At 53.7% G+C, this 16,858-nt stretch overlaps 1 protein-coding gene across 2 annotated transcripts in view; it reads right to left on the bottom strand.

The window, feature by feature from the left end:
• Nucleotides 1–2,234: 2,234 nt before the first annotated feature.
• Trim62 (tripartite motif containing 62) overlaps nucleotides 2,235–16,858 on the bottom strand; it is a 28,076-nt gene continuing 13,452 nt past the window's right edge. Inside the window, exons 2-5 of one of the 2 annotated variants that reach the window (XM_057784959.1) lie at nucleotides 16,235–16,330; nucleotides 12,299–12,555; nucleotides 10,385–10,500; nucleotides 2,235–4,514 (exon numbers count right to left, since the gene is read on the bottom strand). In XM_057784959.1, coding sequence (XP_057640942.1) covers nucleotides 3,964–4,514; nucleotides 10,385–10,500; nucleotides 12,299–12,555; nucleotides 16,235–16,330 — 1,020 coding nt within the window. In that variant the 3' untranslated portion in view covers nucleotides 2,235–3,963. Of the gene's footprint in view, nucleotides 4,515–10,384; nucleotides 10,501–12,298; nucleotides 12,556–16,234; nucleotides 16,349–16,858 lie in introns of both variants that reach the window. The other variant, XM_057784958.1, reaches the window with a different exon arrangement.

The raw sequence follows: 16,858 nt of genomic DNA on the forward strand, positions 1-16,858 counted from the left end.
TCCCCAACCCCTGGAAGACTGTTCTGACTGTATTTAGGGTAACAACAAACACCAACAAAAACCCCACTTGTATAAAGATAGAAGATAGAAACAGGAAAATGAGCACATTTCAAAAGAAAGGCATTGCCTCTTCTCCCTGTGCACCCTATTTCTGCTCTGCTCCCCATGATGCCTCCTTCAGGTGGTGCAGGATTCCCAGAATAAAGACCTGGTGGACAGCTAGGATCCGATTCAGCACCTTAGCCAGGCTTTGCCCCCCTCCCCCCACTCCCCGCACCTTCACTCAGCCCCCAGCCTTTAAGCCTGTGACTCAGGCCTTTGCAACTGACCTCCCAGTGTGGCAGTCCTGGTTCTGAGCTGGTGGTGATCTTGGGGTGTTAAACAGAGTGGAGACCCAGGCTGGAGGAGTCTGTCAAGGTGTGAGCAGTCAGCCTCTTGGGATGGCCTCCCTGGCAGGAGGAAAGGCCTGTCCCCAGAGTCTCTGAGGTGAGCTGTATATTGCCAAGAGACTTTACCGTTGTTGTTTTTCGGTCTCTGCCATCACCCCAGAGAGAGTGACATAAAGATAATAGCCTAATCTATTGGGGATCGAGTGGCCCAAACGGTGGGACCCAACATTCCACTTACCCTGGTAAGCAAGCAGATCTCTAAGCTGTGCCCAGTAGACATGGAGAAACTGAGGCCAGAGAGGATTAGGAACCTGCTTAAAGTCACACAGTGTGCTTCATAAGCTCTCCTTTAAGCCATATGGGACCTGTGGTGTAAGGTCCCTCTTCAAAGCCCAGGATCCTAGTTATGGTGGCTGCCCCATCACTGAGTGGTCCTCAGAGTTGAGAACAGTCCCTCCAGAGAGGTCCAAATGTGGCCTTAGTGCTTCCGGCTTTTCCAGGGACTAGCTGTGGATCCCTTGGGCAGCGTTGCTTTGTGTCTCTAACACCGGGATAATGACAGTATCCTCACGGGCTCCTCTTTGCGGTTAGATAAAGTGTAAATACACTAGCGCTTTGCTTACAGACTGCATATGGGGACTCAGAATGGGCTGGAGACAATGAATTAGTCCTTCCTGCCAGCCTCACCTTCAACTGTATGGTCAGCCTGACAATCTCAATCTCTCTCTCTGTCCCTCCCCCTTCTCTCCCCATCCCTCCCTCCATTTCTTTCCCCTTTTATCTCCCCCCCTCCCCTGGTCTCACTCTGTGGCCCAGGCTTCTGGCTCTAATACTGGATCTTCCTGCCTCTAGCCCCTTCCCTCTCCTTGCCCATGGACTTCCGCCTAGGAATTCAAACAATCCAGGGCCTGATGTGGGTCCTTTTTCAGCCCACGTCAAGGTTATAAAGTCCCACCTAGTGCTTTATAGGGTCTACCTCCCTCACCCTGTGGGCAAGGAAAAGAAGGAAGGACACTTTCAGTTAACATGAATCAATGAAAAGCCAAGTCTAGACCCTAAGGTTCCCGTTCTTGCATTGCAGAGCCTCGGAGGAGCAGGCAACCTTCTTGTTAGCCATGGGCACAGCCTGTGTGCGCACAGACAGGACCCTGATGGACCATGCCTAGCCTGCTTCTCCATCACTTGTCTCCATAGCAACCTAAGGACTTCCCTATTTACCTTGTTCCACACCCCTCACGGGATGCAGGAGGAAGATGAACTTCTCAGGGGCCAAGGAGGCACAGGAGCTTAGAAAATCTATGTACCTTCAGGCACAGACTGTGGGAGAAGAGGCAGGGCCTCGGGAACTGTACACTTTATAGCTTCCCAATAAATCGTGTTAAGTCTATGCTATCACCCCCATTTTCCAAGGAGAGCAACTCAGGCCCTGAGAGATTGAGTTGTTTTTTCTAAAGTGAAACCTGATCTAGAGCCCAGGCCTATATAGTCTAAGACTCTTGCTGACACCCCGTATGTCCCCTTATCCGCTTTCAAGGCTACCCCGTTTTCCTTCAGGCAGGGAGGTCTGCCCTGCCTGGTGAGTGTCCTGGCAGGGCTGTGGTGTGGGCGCTGGCCCAGAACTCAGTTCTTCCTGTCCAGTGTGGGCTGTGGGCTTCTCAGAGTCACATCCTCTCTTTGGACCTCACTGTGCTCTGGAGATGTCTCCAGTGGGGCTGCCTTGGGGACCAGACTGGCTATGCTAATGAGTGTCCCCTCTCTGGGGTGGGATAGGCTGCTTTGTCTTCATCAGAAGGAATGGAACAGACACCTGTGCCCTGTAACCTTAATTTAATACAAATTGATCATAATGCACAAAAGAGCAATGTTTTAAATAAAAATACTGTCGGGAGTAGCCTGGAGTCCGGGAGTGGAGGGCGCGAGTAGAGCTCAGGGTTCCTCTTGTGCAGGGGCGGGTGGCAGTGCACGGCAGTTGTGAGTGGGAGCCCCTCAAGTTCATCCACTCTGGCTCCTTGGAGATGGACATGCTCACTGAACCCCAAATACAGGACTGCAGCCCCAGGACTACAGTGAAGCTGGGGAGCCATTTTGATTGTACTTCTGACTCCGACCTACTCCTGAGATTGTTGCCTCTGGGCAGGGACAGAGCCAAGGAGCAGGAAATCTTCAGCAGCTCTGCTTCTGCTTCAAAGTCAAGGCTGTGAGGTGGATTCATTGATTCTCCTGAGTTCTGCACAGTTGGATGCTGTGGTAAGGAAATTGTGGATGGGCCTGCTCCACCTCCATGCTAACTTTCTGTATGGATGAGGCTGGAAGAGAAAAAAACCTACACTTCCCAGACTTCTTTGCTGTCAAAATCTGGGTTCTGACTCAAGTTTCCACAGAAAGAATCCCTCCAAAAGATGTATATTTGGGACCTGAGTTGAGAGAGAGGCAGGCTCGGATAACCACTTGCTGGCATGGACAGTGGACGGTGGCCCCGAGCAGCTTGAGAGGCAGGGGCTCCCTGCGAATGGAAACAACTTTCCTGGTCACAAGACACAATCACTTTAGCGGCCTGAAGTTGTCTCTGGAAACTCAGCAAGGCTCTCCTCCTCCAGCCCTTCCAGTGATCTTGAAAGCCACCAGGGAGCTGATTGTAAATTCTTGTCTGATAACACCAACTAAGGTGGCTCCTGCGTGCGCAGCAGGATCCTATGGAAGCCAGATGCCAAGTCCAACGTGGTACCCACCGACAGCTCTCCTGGGATTCAGGTCCTGATGACAAGAACTGCTACCAGCACCCTCTCTGTCCCCATAGCAGCGCATAGAGGCCTGACTGATGAGGGCTGGTTGGACCTCTATCCCCAGGGCAGCTGGGGACTTGGATCGATACCGTCCATTGCTGCTTTGTCCTGACAGTGTTCTGTATTGGTTTCTGGGGTCCCTATGCCTCACCCTGCCTCAGAGTCCATGGACTGGAAGGTAGAGGCATGACTGTACCATGTGAACTGCCTGTCACATGCCACAGTGTCGTTTCTGACCGTGGAAGCAGATTAGTGGGAGAGGAGGAAAGCCACAGCTCTCGGCTTGGTGCAGGGGCAGCAGGAGAGGGTGACCCTCAGATATCCCTAGGACCAGCTTCCATCTGGGTCTACTGTGTACTTGGGTCAAGAGTAAAACAACCCATTACTCTCTTGGTCAAGGGCAAGTCATGTCTTAGGCCACAAGCATAAGAGGATTCTGTATATCTTTTGGGCTGCTAGCTATTGGTCACATCTGATCTATCAAGAGGCTAGGTCGCTTGGGCAGAAGGAGGGAAATTCCCTGTCCCTGGGAGAATAGGGAGGAGGGGTTGGGCTAGGGATGCCCTGGGGAGAAGCCATGTAACATCCCATCAATATCAGAGCTACAGGACATTAACCACGGAGCACAACCTCCAGCTCGCAGGCAGGGCAGAGGAGGCTGGGGGATAAACAACTGGCCTGAGGTCTCAGGGCAGCCACGGTGGGCCTGAGTGGTCCAGGCCCCCATCTGCTGGGCAAGGCTCTTGCTGGTGGTCACAGACCCAGAAGGCTTTGGTCTCCTTCAGCCCGGATTAGATGCGGACAGTGTTGATCCTCAGCGGCTGGACGTTCTTGCCATTAGCGTGGCTCTGGCCAGGGCTGAAGTAGGAGCAGAGCTTGCCAGGGAACTTCTCTCGGAAGGTGTAGAGCCAGGACATGTCGTCGGCATTGTAGAAGATGAGGAGGCCCTGGTCATAGTCCAGGAAGACACCCACCTTGTCGAGCTTGTCACGGACGTTGAGACGCGTCCAGGGCTCCGTGCACGCGCTGTACTGATTGCCATCGTGCATCACGATGCAGTAGAAGCCGCGGCTCGGCTGGATCTGGATACTGCCCTTGCGGCTCGCAGCCTCATGGGCCAACCCAATCACCCACTGGGTCTTCTCTGCCACCACCACCTCCCAGTAGTGGACACCGCTACTGAAGGCCTCGGAACCCAGCACCGACACCTCCACGTCAAAACGCTTCGGTGAGTCCTGCAGGGGTTGTGGGTGCAGGTTTCCATAGGCCACGATGGTGCAGTCATCCGACAGGATCAGGCGCTGGTGGGCAGTCCCTGGGTCCAGGGTCAGGGCCGCTGGCACTAGGTGGGAGAGAGAAGGGGAGGATGGGAAGATCAATGGAGAGAAGGCTGTAGGTCCACTGTGTAGTGCCCACTTGAGGAGAGAAGGTCCTGGTTCGTCTCCAGGAGGCTACTGACCTACTGTGTCACAAGATAAATGAACATAAACTTGCCCTCTTGTCTGTTTCCGCCTCCTCTACAAAACGGAACACCTGGCTGCAGAGGAGTGGCTGATAGGATCACCGAGTGATTCCCAGGGTAAAGCACTGAGTGATTCCAGAAGGGAGTTTCAGGGCTGGGAAGGAGCAGATTAGCCAGGTGACACTGCCCCCTAGAGGGCTATCTGAAAACGTTCGCCGCTTGTCTCCAAGACTGGTGAGATGGAGGGTGGCTAAGTGAGCTGGGGACAGGCTGGCCTCACGAGGAATGATTCACCCCACCACTGAACTCCAGACATCTTGCCAGACATCCACGTGGTCGAGAAATCTTTCTATGCGGGTCTGGAAGTACAACCTGCCTTGGCAATATGTATAAACGTGAGACCGATCCTGTTGATTTTTAAAACACATTGAGGGTTTTGGAAGGCAATGACCAAACTGAGGGAGGCTACACTTTATCATTGTTTGTGTAGGACTCAGGCTGATTTGCTCAGTACATCTCTAAGGATGACATCATGGACACAGACAAACGTCTCAATGGTTCTTCAATTACACTGTGAGCACTGGTTGCTTGGTTGTGCTTTCCAGAGTGATTCAAAATATTTAATGATGGGCTGGGGATATGGTTCAGTTGGCAAAGTCCCTGCCTGGCATGCACAAAGCCCCAGGTTTGATTCCCAGCACCTCATAAAACTGGCCATGATGATGTATGCCTGTAATTGCAACCCTCTGGAGATGGAGGCAGGAGGACTGGAAATCCTAGGTCATCTTACACTCCACGGTGAGTTCGAGGCCAGGCTGTGCTGCAACCGGTGCTGGCTTCAAGGATGTTTAACTACAAATCACCTTCTATTTTTCCTTTATATTATGGTCAGTTGTTACATATGCATGTATACATTATCATATATATATTAATTAAAAGGTCATATGTATGAGCTGAGATTTTAAAATTTATTTGTTATTATTAAAAATAGACAATATGTCTCAAAATGTTGGAAATCTCTAATCCTACCAACTCTTCCATTTGACAGGCAGGAAAATCAAGACCCCCGGGAGCCCTGACTAATCGCAGGTCAAAAAAATGCTGGTAGAGCAGAGACTATTCAAGGTCACCTGGTACCTGGCCACAGCCCACTTCTTTGTTCAGACCTAAACCCTTTACTCAGCTGCCCCCCTGCCCCCTACATCCTCTCTGCCGCAGAGATCAGCCCACCCCCACCCCATTCGAAGGCCCGTCCTCTGGGAGCCTTCACGATGGAGGATTCAGCTGGTTTCTCCCCCGGCCTCTGGGACTCCTGTTCTTTCTGCTGTTCTCCTATACAGGGAACGGCCTTCTGGGCTCCTATCTCACCCAACTTTGCACCCAGAGGCCAAGGCCTGTGTTGCAGTGAACCCTGTCTTCCCGGAGAGTTGAATGCCCAGCACAGAGCCTGGCACAGCAGGCAGGCTTTTGGACACACAAACACGCTCGCTCCTGTCTGACAGTGTCCCTGGTGCAGGCTGGGTCACCTGGCTCTGAGCTGGCGATACCGGCTCAGCAGGTCTGATAGGACAGTCTCTTGAACTCCACAAGACCTCAGTTTATTGATAACTCCCCAAGGAGTGGAGGAAACCTGGGACCAGCACTTCTCAGCGAATGAGTATTTCCAGGCCAGGGTAAGACAGAAGGGAAAGAGCAGGGTGGAACGACGGAACACTGCTACAATTCCTCTGGGCCAAGGACCTTCCCCGGCTCTCTGACTCTTTCCTATCAGCTGGAGCAGGGACATGATGGCTCTCCACTGTCACCTCCCATTCAATGCCCCAGTAGGACGTAGACACACAGAGGAATAAGACGCTCCAATGCTTGTGACTGTCCCGCTAGGCAGTCACAGCTGCTCCCAGCATCAAGCACCCATAACAGGCTGACCTGCATGGAACTGCTTCCATGAGCCTGGTCACAATAACTTCACTTCCGTACCTCACACCTCTCTCTTGAGGTCAGAATGCAGGAGCCCCGGGTATAGAAGGGCCTGTGGAACAATCCTTTGTCCGGGGACATAAAACGGAGAGGAGGTGCTAATGGGGCCCACAGAACTTTTGCCTGTATTCTGTCAGTATTTGGGGTAGCTGGTAAGAACGAGAAAGTTCCTGCCCTGTGTGGTGTGAAGAGTTTGCACAGTGAGAGGGAGGCTGGAAGGGGGTGTGAGTGCGTGTGTAAGGACCTAATTAGCTACAGATATGTTGCTGATGTTACAGGCAGTGGGACACGCTGGGAGTGGAGTCCCAGGGAAAACATCAGCCTTTGGGAATGCAGATTCCCACATGCCAGATGCCTAGGAGGTGAGGAGGTCAGCAAAAGAGAGACCCCAAGGCTCAAGGGATAGTTAAGGAGATACCGGCAGGCAGCATGCAGACTCGCTGACTCTTAGGTCTGTGTGGGCTGTTGGGCCCCCTCTGGAGCACCTGGCAGCACCCTCCCTGAGGCCAGCAGGAACAGGGGCCTTCAGTCCAGAGAGCGGTCAGGGACCCTGAGGGGCACTCTGGTGTGGCAGTTCCCCTTTCGCCCTCCCAAGCAGTCTGTACCCTCAGGGTAGTGATGAGACCCAGTGAAGCCAAAGCCTTTCTCCAGGCTCTGCTTGGAGGGCAGAGTTCACACATAACTGTGACACTCTTCTATAGACAAAGGCTGGCTCGCTCTTCTCCACTATGTGTTCTGAGTTTCTGAAACCACTCAAGACCTTGGGTCAAAAGGCACCCGGGAAGGGTCACAGACTTCCAGACTCCATGAAAACGTTTCCTGTTCCTCCTCAACTATCACCCAAGCAGTAGAGAAAGGTCTCCCAGATGCCCCGCCCAGCACACTGCCCAGCCGTCAGAGGCCCGGGTCTCTTTGTTCTCGGGTACAGTCAGGATCTCATGAGATAGTAAGTATGTCTGTATTTTTTTTTCCTCTCCAAGTCAGGCCTTAAAAACCAGAAGTCTAGCCCAAGTCTCACAGCTCCTCAGGCCCTCAGTGCCCTCTCCTGCCTTCGCAGAGTCTGCACAGAACAGGCACCGCTCTAGAGAGTCACAGTAGTCCCAAGGTCTCGATAACTGTTGCCATTTTTCAGAAGAGCAAACAGGCTCTCTGAGATAAGTGTCTTACTTAGGTTCTACTTGGGGTGAAAGGGGAATTGGAGCATGAGCTGGGTCTTTTTACATGGTGTCCTTCCATTATCTGGCCCCAGAAAATCTGACCAGCAAGGTGGGGCAAGTGTCTGATTCATAATAATAAATAGTACAGCATGCTTACTGAATTACGGGGCCATCTTCACACAGAAATTAGTCCTCTTTGTTATCTATCCTGGGCAACAACCAGGACCACCTCTAAGGTGTAGGCGAGGCAGCTCGGCTGCAGCAGGGAGCGGGGAGGTTGCTTTGCCTTGGGGTCACACAGTGAGGCAGAGAACATTCTGGGTCTCCACATGATTAGATCCAGATGAGTAGTGACTGGGGAAGAGGCCAGGCGAGGCAGCGGAGGCTGAGGAGGGAGAGGAGTGTCCGGTGTCCTTGGGACAATGGGCTGCCTGGCTCGCTGGGGACGTTTGCTTGATAGGGCTGAGTTGGCAGAGGGATGGTGGGCAGAGGGCTGGGGGCAGGGCAGGCGGCTGAAGGTAATGAAGTGTAGAAGCGCCAGAGTAGGGGAGCGACAGGTGTTAGATGGGGTTCTCAGATGACCCAATGGGAAGCTTAGGCTGTAAAGGAGGGGCAGGCAGGAAGCCACTAGAAGCCACAGCCAGGTCCCTGGGGAAAAGCAGCCCTCCCATCTGGACATAAAAGGTCTGGTGCTCACAGAGAAGCCAGAGTGACTTCATAGATCCTGCAGACAAAGGAGGGGCCCAGCCAACCAGGTCACTGCTGTCTAAAGTCCCAGGGGCCTTTGCTCAGGGCAGAGTGCTCAGGTCACACACCTGCCCCCTCAGTCCCTTTGCAGGTAGTGTTCTCAGGGTCTGTGGTCTCAACCGAGACAACTGTGCTTCCAAAAGATATCTGACCACAGCCGGAGACACTTTGGGTTGCTCTAAGGGAGGGGAGGGGACAGTGGCATCTAGGAAGCTAGATCTAGAGGCTGCGGAGGCTGCCAGTCTCCTGTGGTGGATGGGATAGGGCCTCCAGCAAGGCCTTGTGGGTCAGCGGTACAGAAGCCGAGACACCCTGCCTGGCCATCATTTGCTCACTTGTGATGGAGGCGAAAAGGGACACTGCCATCTCCGTTATTCAGAAGACATAATGGGACTAGAGGAAGAAGGGGGGTGTCTAAGGACCTGCAGCCAGTCCCTGGTGTATACGCTAGGCACTATTCTAGAAGTAAACTGGAGTCTAACATCTGTTCTTTTATTCCTGCATCCACAGACACTGACTGCTGGCTGCAGGGGATTAACTGAACCCAGCCTCTGGCCCCTTAGAGCTCAGAGTCCAGAGAGCGGGAACGAGAGCCACCTTGGCTGTTATCGGGCACTGTGATCAGAAAAGGCCACGGTTACCTGAGGAAACCCAGGAAGGCATTTCGGCTGAGGTGTTTAAGGCAAAGCTACAAAAGGGGGTGAATTTTGGCCATCGAATACCAAAGCATTTGATGGTGCCAAGGCCTCCAGGCAAAATGAGCAGAGGAGGGAGAATCTGGCTCGTGCACAGCCTGAAGATGGCTCAGTGGCTGAGTGTGATGTCTTGGAGGGTTTTGACTGACTGGGTGAGGCTCTTGTGGCAGGGATGAGGCAGGTGGCAGCTGAGGCAGCAAGTTTCTAGACCACCCACTCGAGGGGCCCCAGGGGAGGAGAGAAAAAGAGCCTGGGGTTCTTGTCTCTCTCTAGGTACACTGGTTCATCCACACATGGCCCAGTGTGAAAGTCCTTCAGAGGCTGGGAGCACACTCCCGGGAGGCAGCTGAGTTTGCTAGAAAACATTCCCTTCTCCCAACATTGTTGCTTTTGTTCATTAGACCCCCTCTGCAACTCTAAGACGGCAGGAATGACACATTAGATAAGGCCTGTCATCTGAAGGGGAGCCCCAGTTCCGTGCCCCAGCATCCATACCCTGGGTGATTGTACCAGGGACCTTTCCATCACCGCGGGGGCTCAACTGAGGACATTCTGGGATGACCCGTGCTCTCCAGTATCCAAGGCAAACCTGAGCTTCTCCTGGCTGCATCTGGTGCTTCTGATTGACTGACCCTCCTTCCCTGCCCACACACTTTGCCCCCCAACTTCCCCTGCCCCGCCCCCACCCCCAGGTTTCCATGATGTGCAAATCTCATGCCAGAGCCTCATCTCACTAGACTGCCAAGGTCAGGCCACTCCTCTGTTTCCCTTGACTCTTGAAACTGAGGGACCGTCACTGTTTGGAGAATGAAATAGCGAATCCATCCAGGTGGATGGACTCTGACTCCTGTGTCAGGACAGGGAACAGCTGTGCCTCCACTTGGGGAACAGGCACAGTAATAGAACCTGTGTAGAGGGCTTTCTGGGGGCTCGAGGGCTCGGCATAGGCTCTGGGGCGCAGCGGACGATCCATCCAATCGCTCTGGCTCCGGGCCTCTAATCTGCATGTGTGACGTGTGGATGACTGTGACAAGTTCCTCCAGGAGTGGAGTGGGTCACTGTGATCCAAAGCACTTAAACCAGAACAGAACACCCGCAGGCACTCTGCCCACTTCCTGCTCTGCCACCTGCCACACCTGGCCCAGGTGGCAATGCACACTTCTCCCTGTCTCACCTGGGTGGATGTCCTGGAAAAGAGACTTCCAGATGGTGTATTGCAGAGGGCCCGTGTACTTGGAGGTGGGGAAGTCTTCGTATGTCAGGTTGGTTTCGTGGATCTTCCCCTTGAGCCTGGAAGGACAGCAGGAGAGAAGACTTCATGGAGCCCGGTACTCACCTCCAGGGTGTATTGATATTTTATTTATTTAAATGAAGCTTGCCTGAAGATCAGAGTGCAAAGCTAGCCACACTAGTCAGTCATATAGGTCAGGCAATGGTGGCACACACCTTTAATCCCAGCAGCCACACTAGTTAGCCAGTGAGGCTGGGTGGTGGTGTTTTATGCCTTTAATACCAGCACTAGAGACGAACAGGAGACAGGAGCTCAGGGTCTCAATCTGCAGTCACACTGAGGACAGGATCGCCCAGCCTTGGTAGAGATAAGGACTCTCTAGTGGTTGGCTTCTTTGCTTTTCTGATCTTCAGCTTGAACCCCAACATCTGACTCTGGGTTTTTATTATTTGTGCTGCACCAGGGTGAGGTCACGAGTGAGATGTCTGTTGTACCAAGACGCAAGTGCCTGCTTTTGCCTTTCTAGGCCTGTTGTGGGGATCTCATGGAGTAATGTGCAGGAAATGCTTAGCTCAGTGGCTCGTTCATGGCTAACATCAAGCACATGAAATCAGTGGTGAGTGTTGAGCTCCAGCTAGCCAGTACTAAGTGGTGCCCTGAAGAGGAGCTTTCAGAGGCCTGAGCTTGAACCCTGGCTTTACACCAGCCCAAGTAGCCTTGACCATTGATCAATTGATCTGACTTCTCTGAACTTCAGTTTCTATACTTGTGAAATGAGCATTGTAAGCTCCCTGCAGGGGGCTCAGAGGGTTAAAATAATGGAATGTCTCTATAGACTGGTACAAAGTATTAGTGTTATTGTAGACAGGGACTGAAGAGATAGCGCAGCTGGTAAAGTGCCTGCCTTGCAAGCATGAAGGCCCAAGTTCAATTTCTAGAACCCATGTCAAAACAAAAGCAAGCATGGTGGTGCGCACTTGAAATCCCAGTGCTGGAGAGGTGGAGACAGGATTCCCTGAGGGTTCGCTGGCCAGCCAGTCACTGTCTGCTTGGAGAGCTCAGTTAGTGAGAGCCCTCATCTCAGAAGCTCTGGTGGGGGGCCGCAGACAGACAATAGTGCTTACTGCTCTTCAAGGGGACTTGAGTTTGTTTCCCGGCACCCATGGCTCACGACTGCCTATAACTCCAGCTCCAGGGGTTGTGACACTCTCTTTTGGTCTCCACAGGCACCTATACATTCGTGGTATACACTCAAACAGACACACACATCCCCAAGGAGGACAACGCCCTGAAGATTGACAGCTGAGGTTGACATCTGGCGATGACAGACAGGAACATGCACACCCCATTTCCCCCAATACATAAAACACATGAGTGACACACAGCACAAAGCCGTGCTAAATGACTACAAACATCATCGAATATTGCTTATGCTGTTATAATATAGGTAGAATACACACACATATGTTGTTCTGAGATCAGACTTCACTCTGTAGTGCAGGCTGGCTTCCAACCCAGGCTGGGGTGGTGGAGATGGTCTTCACATGAGGTGCAACTCCAGGCACAGAGGGAAAGCCAATCTACACGACAAACCTCCTGCTTTAACATCCCTAGTGTCGTGATTACAGGGGTCAGCGACCATGCCCAGCTCCATCAGAATATAGTATATACAGAGAAACATGGATATGGAAGGCTTTTAGCCTGGGCTCTGGCATACTTAGAGCAGATTCCTAACAATGATGATGAAAATATGATTGGATGATTTATCTGTGGACAACCCCATCCACCTGACCCCCTACTGCCTCAGTTGGGTTGGGAGAGGCCCTCGGGGGGAGACCACAGCCAGGAGGCACTTACCTCTCAGACAGGGAGGCCACTCCAGCAAGGAAGGTGTGCCGATCCGTCTCTGCCAGCCGCTCCTGCAGGATCTGGGCACCTTCTTGCACCTTGCGCAGTTGCTGGCTGTAGCGCTGGACCTTCTGCTCAATGTCGGTCAGCGTGCGGGCGGTGTCGGCCTCCAGCTCCTCCAGCATGGCTTTCTGCCGCTCCCGCAGTAGCCTGTGCAGCCGCTCAAAGGCCTCCCCGATGGTGGTCCGCAGGCTCTTGGTAGAGGACTGTGTGTGTGGGATAACCATAGGGGTTATGGGAAAGTGTAAGTGGGACCCAACATGAATCTTACTGCGTCCAGGTGCCAATGAGAGGGGGCAGCTTTGACACAAAGGTGGGGGAGGGGGCTTGCTCGGCAGGCCGTGTAGGACTGGCGATAAGATAAGAAAGGCGATAAACTGGGACCTGCACAGGACAGAAGGGCTCATAGTTCCGTGGGGACCCATCAGAAGACTAATGGGAGGGGGATACAGCGGAGCCAATGAGGCTGCAAAGGGCAGGAATCCACGGTACTGCCCGGATTCCTGGCACGAAGGAAGGAAGGAGGGGACAGCTATGTGGGGAATGCCTATGCGTGCAATGTGGGATTCAGTGCTCTGTATTTTGACCACCCCATCATCTATGGGTGTCAAAGGATGATGACAAAGGGGGTCATGGAGGTCAGAGACCTTCATGAACAAGCAGAGACTGGGCAAATCTTAGTGCTTACTTGCCCATCTGGCTCCCCTAAGACCCTCACTGCAGGAACAAGGCCACTGCCAAGGGAGGTCTATACATACCCGGACCCTCTTCTTTCCCCGAGGCCCGAGAAGCCGTAGAAGAGCAACTGGGGAAAGGTCCCAGCTCTGAGTCTCTAGTTGTGGTGGCCTCAGCTCCTGAACTCTATGTACCTCAGTTTCCCCATCTGTGAGGGGTTACAAAAGTCACATTGCAGGGGTGTGGTGATGTTCATCAAATGAGGTGCAGCTCCAGGCACCGAGGGGAAGCTGAGGCACATACAGCAAAGGGATGGTTTCTAACAGGCATGCCTATGGAGTCCACATGGAGAGGTGGCTTCAGAGTGGGCTCCAGGGATTGGGGAGCACTGGTTGTGCATGGCGGAGCGGGAACAGGCAGAGGGGGTAGCCTGAGGAACGCTGACAGTCAGGCAACACAGGATGTGGCTGCACGTGGGGCCTGCCTCTGCAATTTCACTTTGTGGGCCTCTGGCTGGCAGTTCATAGAGTCAGAGACCCCACTGTGTTCAGTGCCCGGGGCTCTGTGGGAGCTTCCACAAAGGCTCAATTAGGGCCTGTTCTCTCCTGTGGTGGTTGCTGGCCCTGCAGGAAGAAGGGCTGGCAGCAGGCCAGCCTCCCCGCGCATGCCCACCCAACACTCTGGGAAGACAAAGAAGGAGTGGAGGCGAGGCTGGGGATGGAGGGAAAGGCTGCTGGGGCCTCCTGGAGCCCCTCACCTAGAGAGGGTGAGGCTGCTACCACTGGAGGATGGGAGTCCACGTCCCTGTATTCTTTAGAGCAGTCTTCCGGGGTCTCCAGGTTCCGGGGTTACCCTCTCTGGTTCCTGCTAAACTGTTCAACAGCGCTAGCCACTCAGTGGCTGCTTGGTTTGTCTCTATTTCTGTGGCTGTGCCTCCCCAAGCATGGGGGGCTCCTCCCCAGAGGCTTTCTTTCACCTTTCCAGATGGTGGGCATGCCAAGGTTCTTATCTGCTGTCTCCTCTACAATATGTCTCCCTAGCTAGTGTGTGAGCCCTTCCTGGGTAGGAATGGGCTGTTCCCTGTCCCCGTGCCCACCCCCAGGCCTGGTACAGCTGGTGGTCAGGAAAGCGTCATCGATGAAGGGAAGAGGGAGGGAAGGAGGGAGGGCCTTGCTTAAGATCACATCACAAAGTTGAGAGCAGACTCCATGTCCTTTCCAGTGTCCCCAGCACAAGAGAGGACGGATAGAGAAAGAGAATGAGAGGCCGAGAGAGGGGACCAGGAAGTGGCATGGCAGCATGACGGCCCAGCGTGATGGCCCAGGAGTACTGTATGTGATCCTGTTGGGCCTTCCCAAACTCTTCCCAAAGTCATCCATCTTGCCACTAAAACAAGCTATGGGGCCTCAGGCCTGCCTGTCAATCTCTCCTGGCTGAACTTTCCTCTTTGTTAGAAGTGGGATTGCACTTTCTCACTACCAAAGGCGCTTTATCAATTAATAATTAATATTATTGATGCGATGCTCACTCACTTGTCCCACAGCCCCCTACCATGGATCAGATGCTACACTAAGTTTAGGGAGTCCTGCTCTCATGACTCTCCTTTCACCACATGGGTCCCGGGGACTGAAATCACGCTGTCAGGCTTGGCAGCAAGCACCTCTATGTGCTGAACCGTCTCCCTGACCCCACTCTTTCGTATCCTAAGGCAGAGCCATGCTGCATTGCCACTCATTTCGGTTCCTCGGTGGGGAAGGCAGCCCAGCTTCCCGCATTCCAAGACACACTCGGGGTCTGGGGCCGCTGTGGCCCTTTTAGAAACAACCCTGCCAGGAACAGAGCATCTCAGAGCCTACCAAGGAAAACACAGGCGAGGAGGGAGAGCAGACAGGCCCCCAGGCAAGGCCATTGGAGGGCAGGCAGGCAGCCGCGGAGCCAGTCAGACACCAGGTGAAATACAGCCTCAAAGCCTCCATCAGCATTTCTTATATAAATATACCCGTCCAGACAGGAAGCCAGGCTGGGGAAAGGGAGGGGAAGCGGGTCCCCCAGCAGCACACAGATGGACAGGAGAGGTGGGCAGGAGGTCAGTGGGGCGGGGAGGAATGTGGGGGGAGAAGAGGGGTGAACAAGAGAAGCAAAGCTGTGGCGGGGAACAGCCCCTCAGATGCCGGCCCTCCAGAGAGGGTTCCATCTGTTTCTCCTCATGGGGGTGGTGTGGAGTCACCAGATAGACACAGAAGCTAAGGCTGGGAGAAGCATTGAGGTCGCAACCCCGCGGCTGGTTCTCATCTGTCACCCACTGAGGGGTCTCTGGAATGTCCTCTGAAGGAATGTATGTCACGACCCTCCCAAGACCACGCAGCGGGTTGGTGGCCACGCTGAAACACAGATGTAAGCTACCAATGGCTCCTCCAGGCCAGGTAACCCCAAGGCTCTGCTCCAGCTACAGGGACGTTCATCTTGTAGAACAGGGTCAGCCCAAAATCATTCCTTAGAGTCCCTTTGTTTGTGAAGCTCTCCTCCCAGCTCCGAGTTCTGGATTGAACCGGCCAGAGTCCCCACTGTTTATTTAGATAGGGAGCCCAGGAATGTGATTGCCGGGCAGTGCTAGGATTGAACGGGTTACTCCTCTCAAGTAGGGACAAAAGATTCCATCCTACCACAGTAGCCAGAGACCACAGAAGAGAATTTCGCCTTACTTTTCAGAGTTGGAATCAGGTACCCCTACCCTCTCCAGACAACGCCTTGCCGAGCAGTCTAGGCTGGCCTGAGACTCAGTAGCCTCCAGGTGCAGCCTCCTCAGTGCTGGGATTAAAGGTGTGTCTCAGGACACCTGGATTTAGAGTCTTATCCCTATGCTTGAGTGTAAGAGAGGAGAGGACATGAGTCATGGCTTTGAGGGGACATGCCACAGTGGGCTCCTGGGCAGTGGGCCTATTTAATAAGGGAAGAACAAAGACACACTAAGTAGATCTTGTCAGCCCTTCCTGGTCCCACCCCAGGGCCCGCTCAGGCACCAAAGCCCTCTGTGACATTGGGGGTGGGTCCTACTCCCGTTGGCTCTCTCAGAGGCTCCACTCCTGCCCACCTCGCCTCTCTCCCACCACACTTAGGCAACTGGAAGCCAGATTTCCTCAGAGGGATGGAGGATGCACAGCCCCACTTCACCACTGCCCACCCGTTGTCCCCACACTGCGTCAGGCTCACCTTGGTCTCCGCCAGCTGTCGCTTGAGTAGCTGCAAGGCCTCCGTGTGCTCGCGCTCGCTGTCCTGCAGGGCCTGAAGCTGCTCCTTCAGTTCCCTCTGAAATACACACAGGGCCTGCATGGTGGAGCAGGCCACAGCCAGCCAGGGCAGTCTTCGATGGCGTAGAGACCAGCTCTGTTGGCAGTTGGGGTCCATCCTCCCCTTGACCCCCCAACCCCAATGCCTGCCTCCCACCATAGACCACTCATCAGATCCTGTTGCGTTTGCTTCCTAAACCCAACAGAGAACACCCAGTCACTGCGCTATATCCTAGGCCTCTTCATTTTGAAACAGGATCTAATGCTATAGGCCAAGCTGCCCCAGAACTCATGCAGCCCAGGTTGGCCTCCAACTTGCAGCAATCCTTCTGCCTTACCTTCTCAAGAGCCAGGGTTCCAGCCACGAGTTACCAGGCCTTCCTCTCTAGTCCCTCCTGATGTCGAGCAATCTCTTCATAGCCTCCCTCGCCCTGCGCCTTAGCTGCTGGCTGGCACCCATGTGGCACTCTTATAGGGACCTAGCACTGCCCACAGCACAGACTCACTGCCTAAGTCTCTGCCCGCTGGGCTGGACCCTGCTCTCGGC

This window comes from Chionomys nivalis, chromosome 11, assembly GCF_950005125.1.
Source record: "Chionomys nivalis chromosome 11, mChiNiv1.1, whole genome shotgun sequence".
In the NCBI taxonomy this organism is placed as follows: domain Eukaryota; kingdom Metazoa; phylum Chordata; class Mammalia; order Rodentia; family Cricetidae; genus Chionomys; species Chionomys nivalis.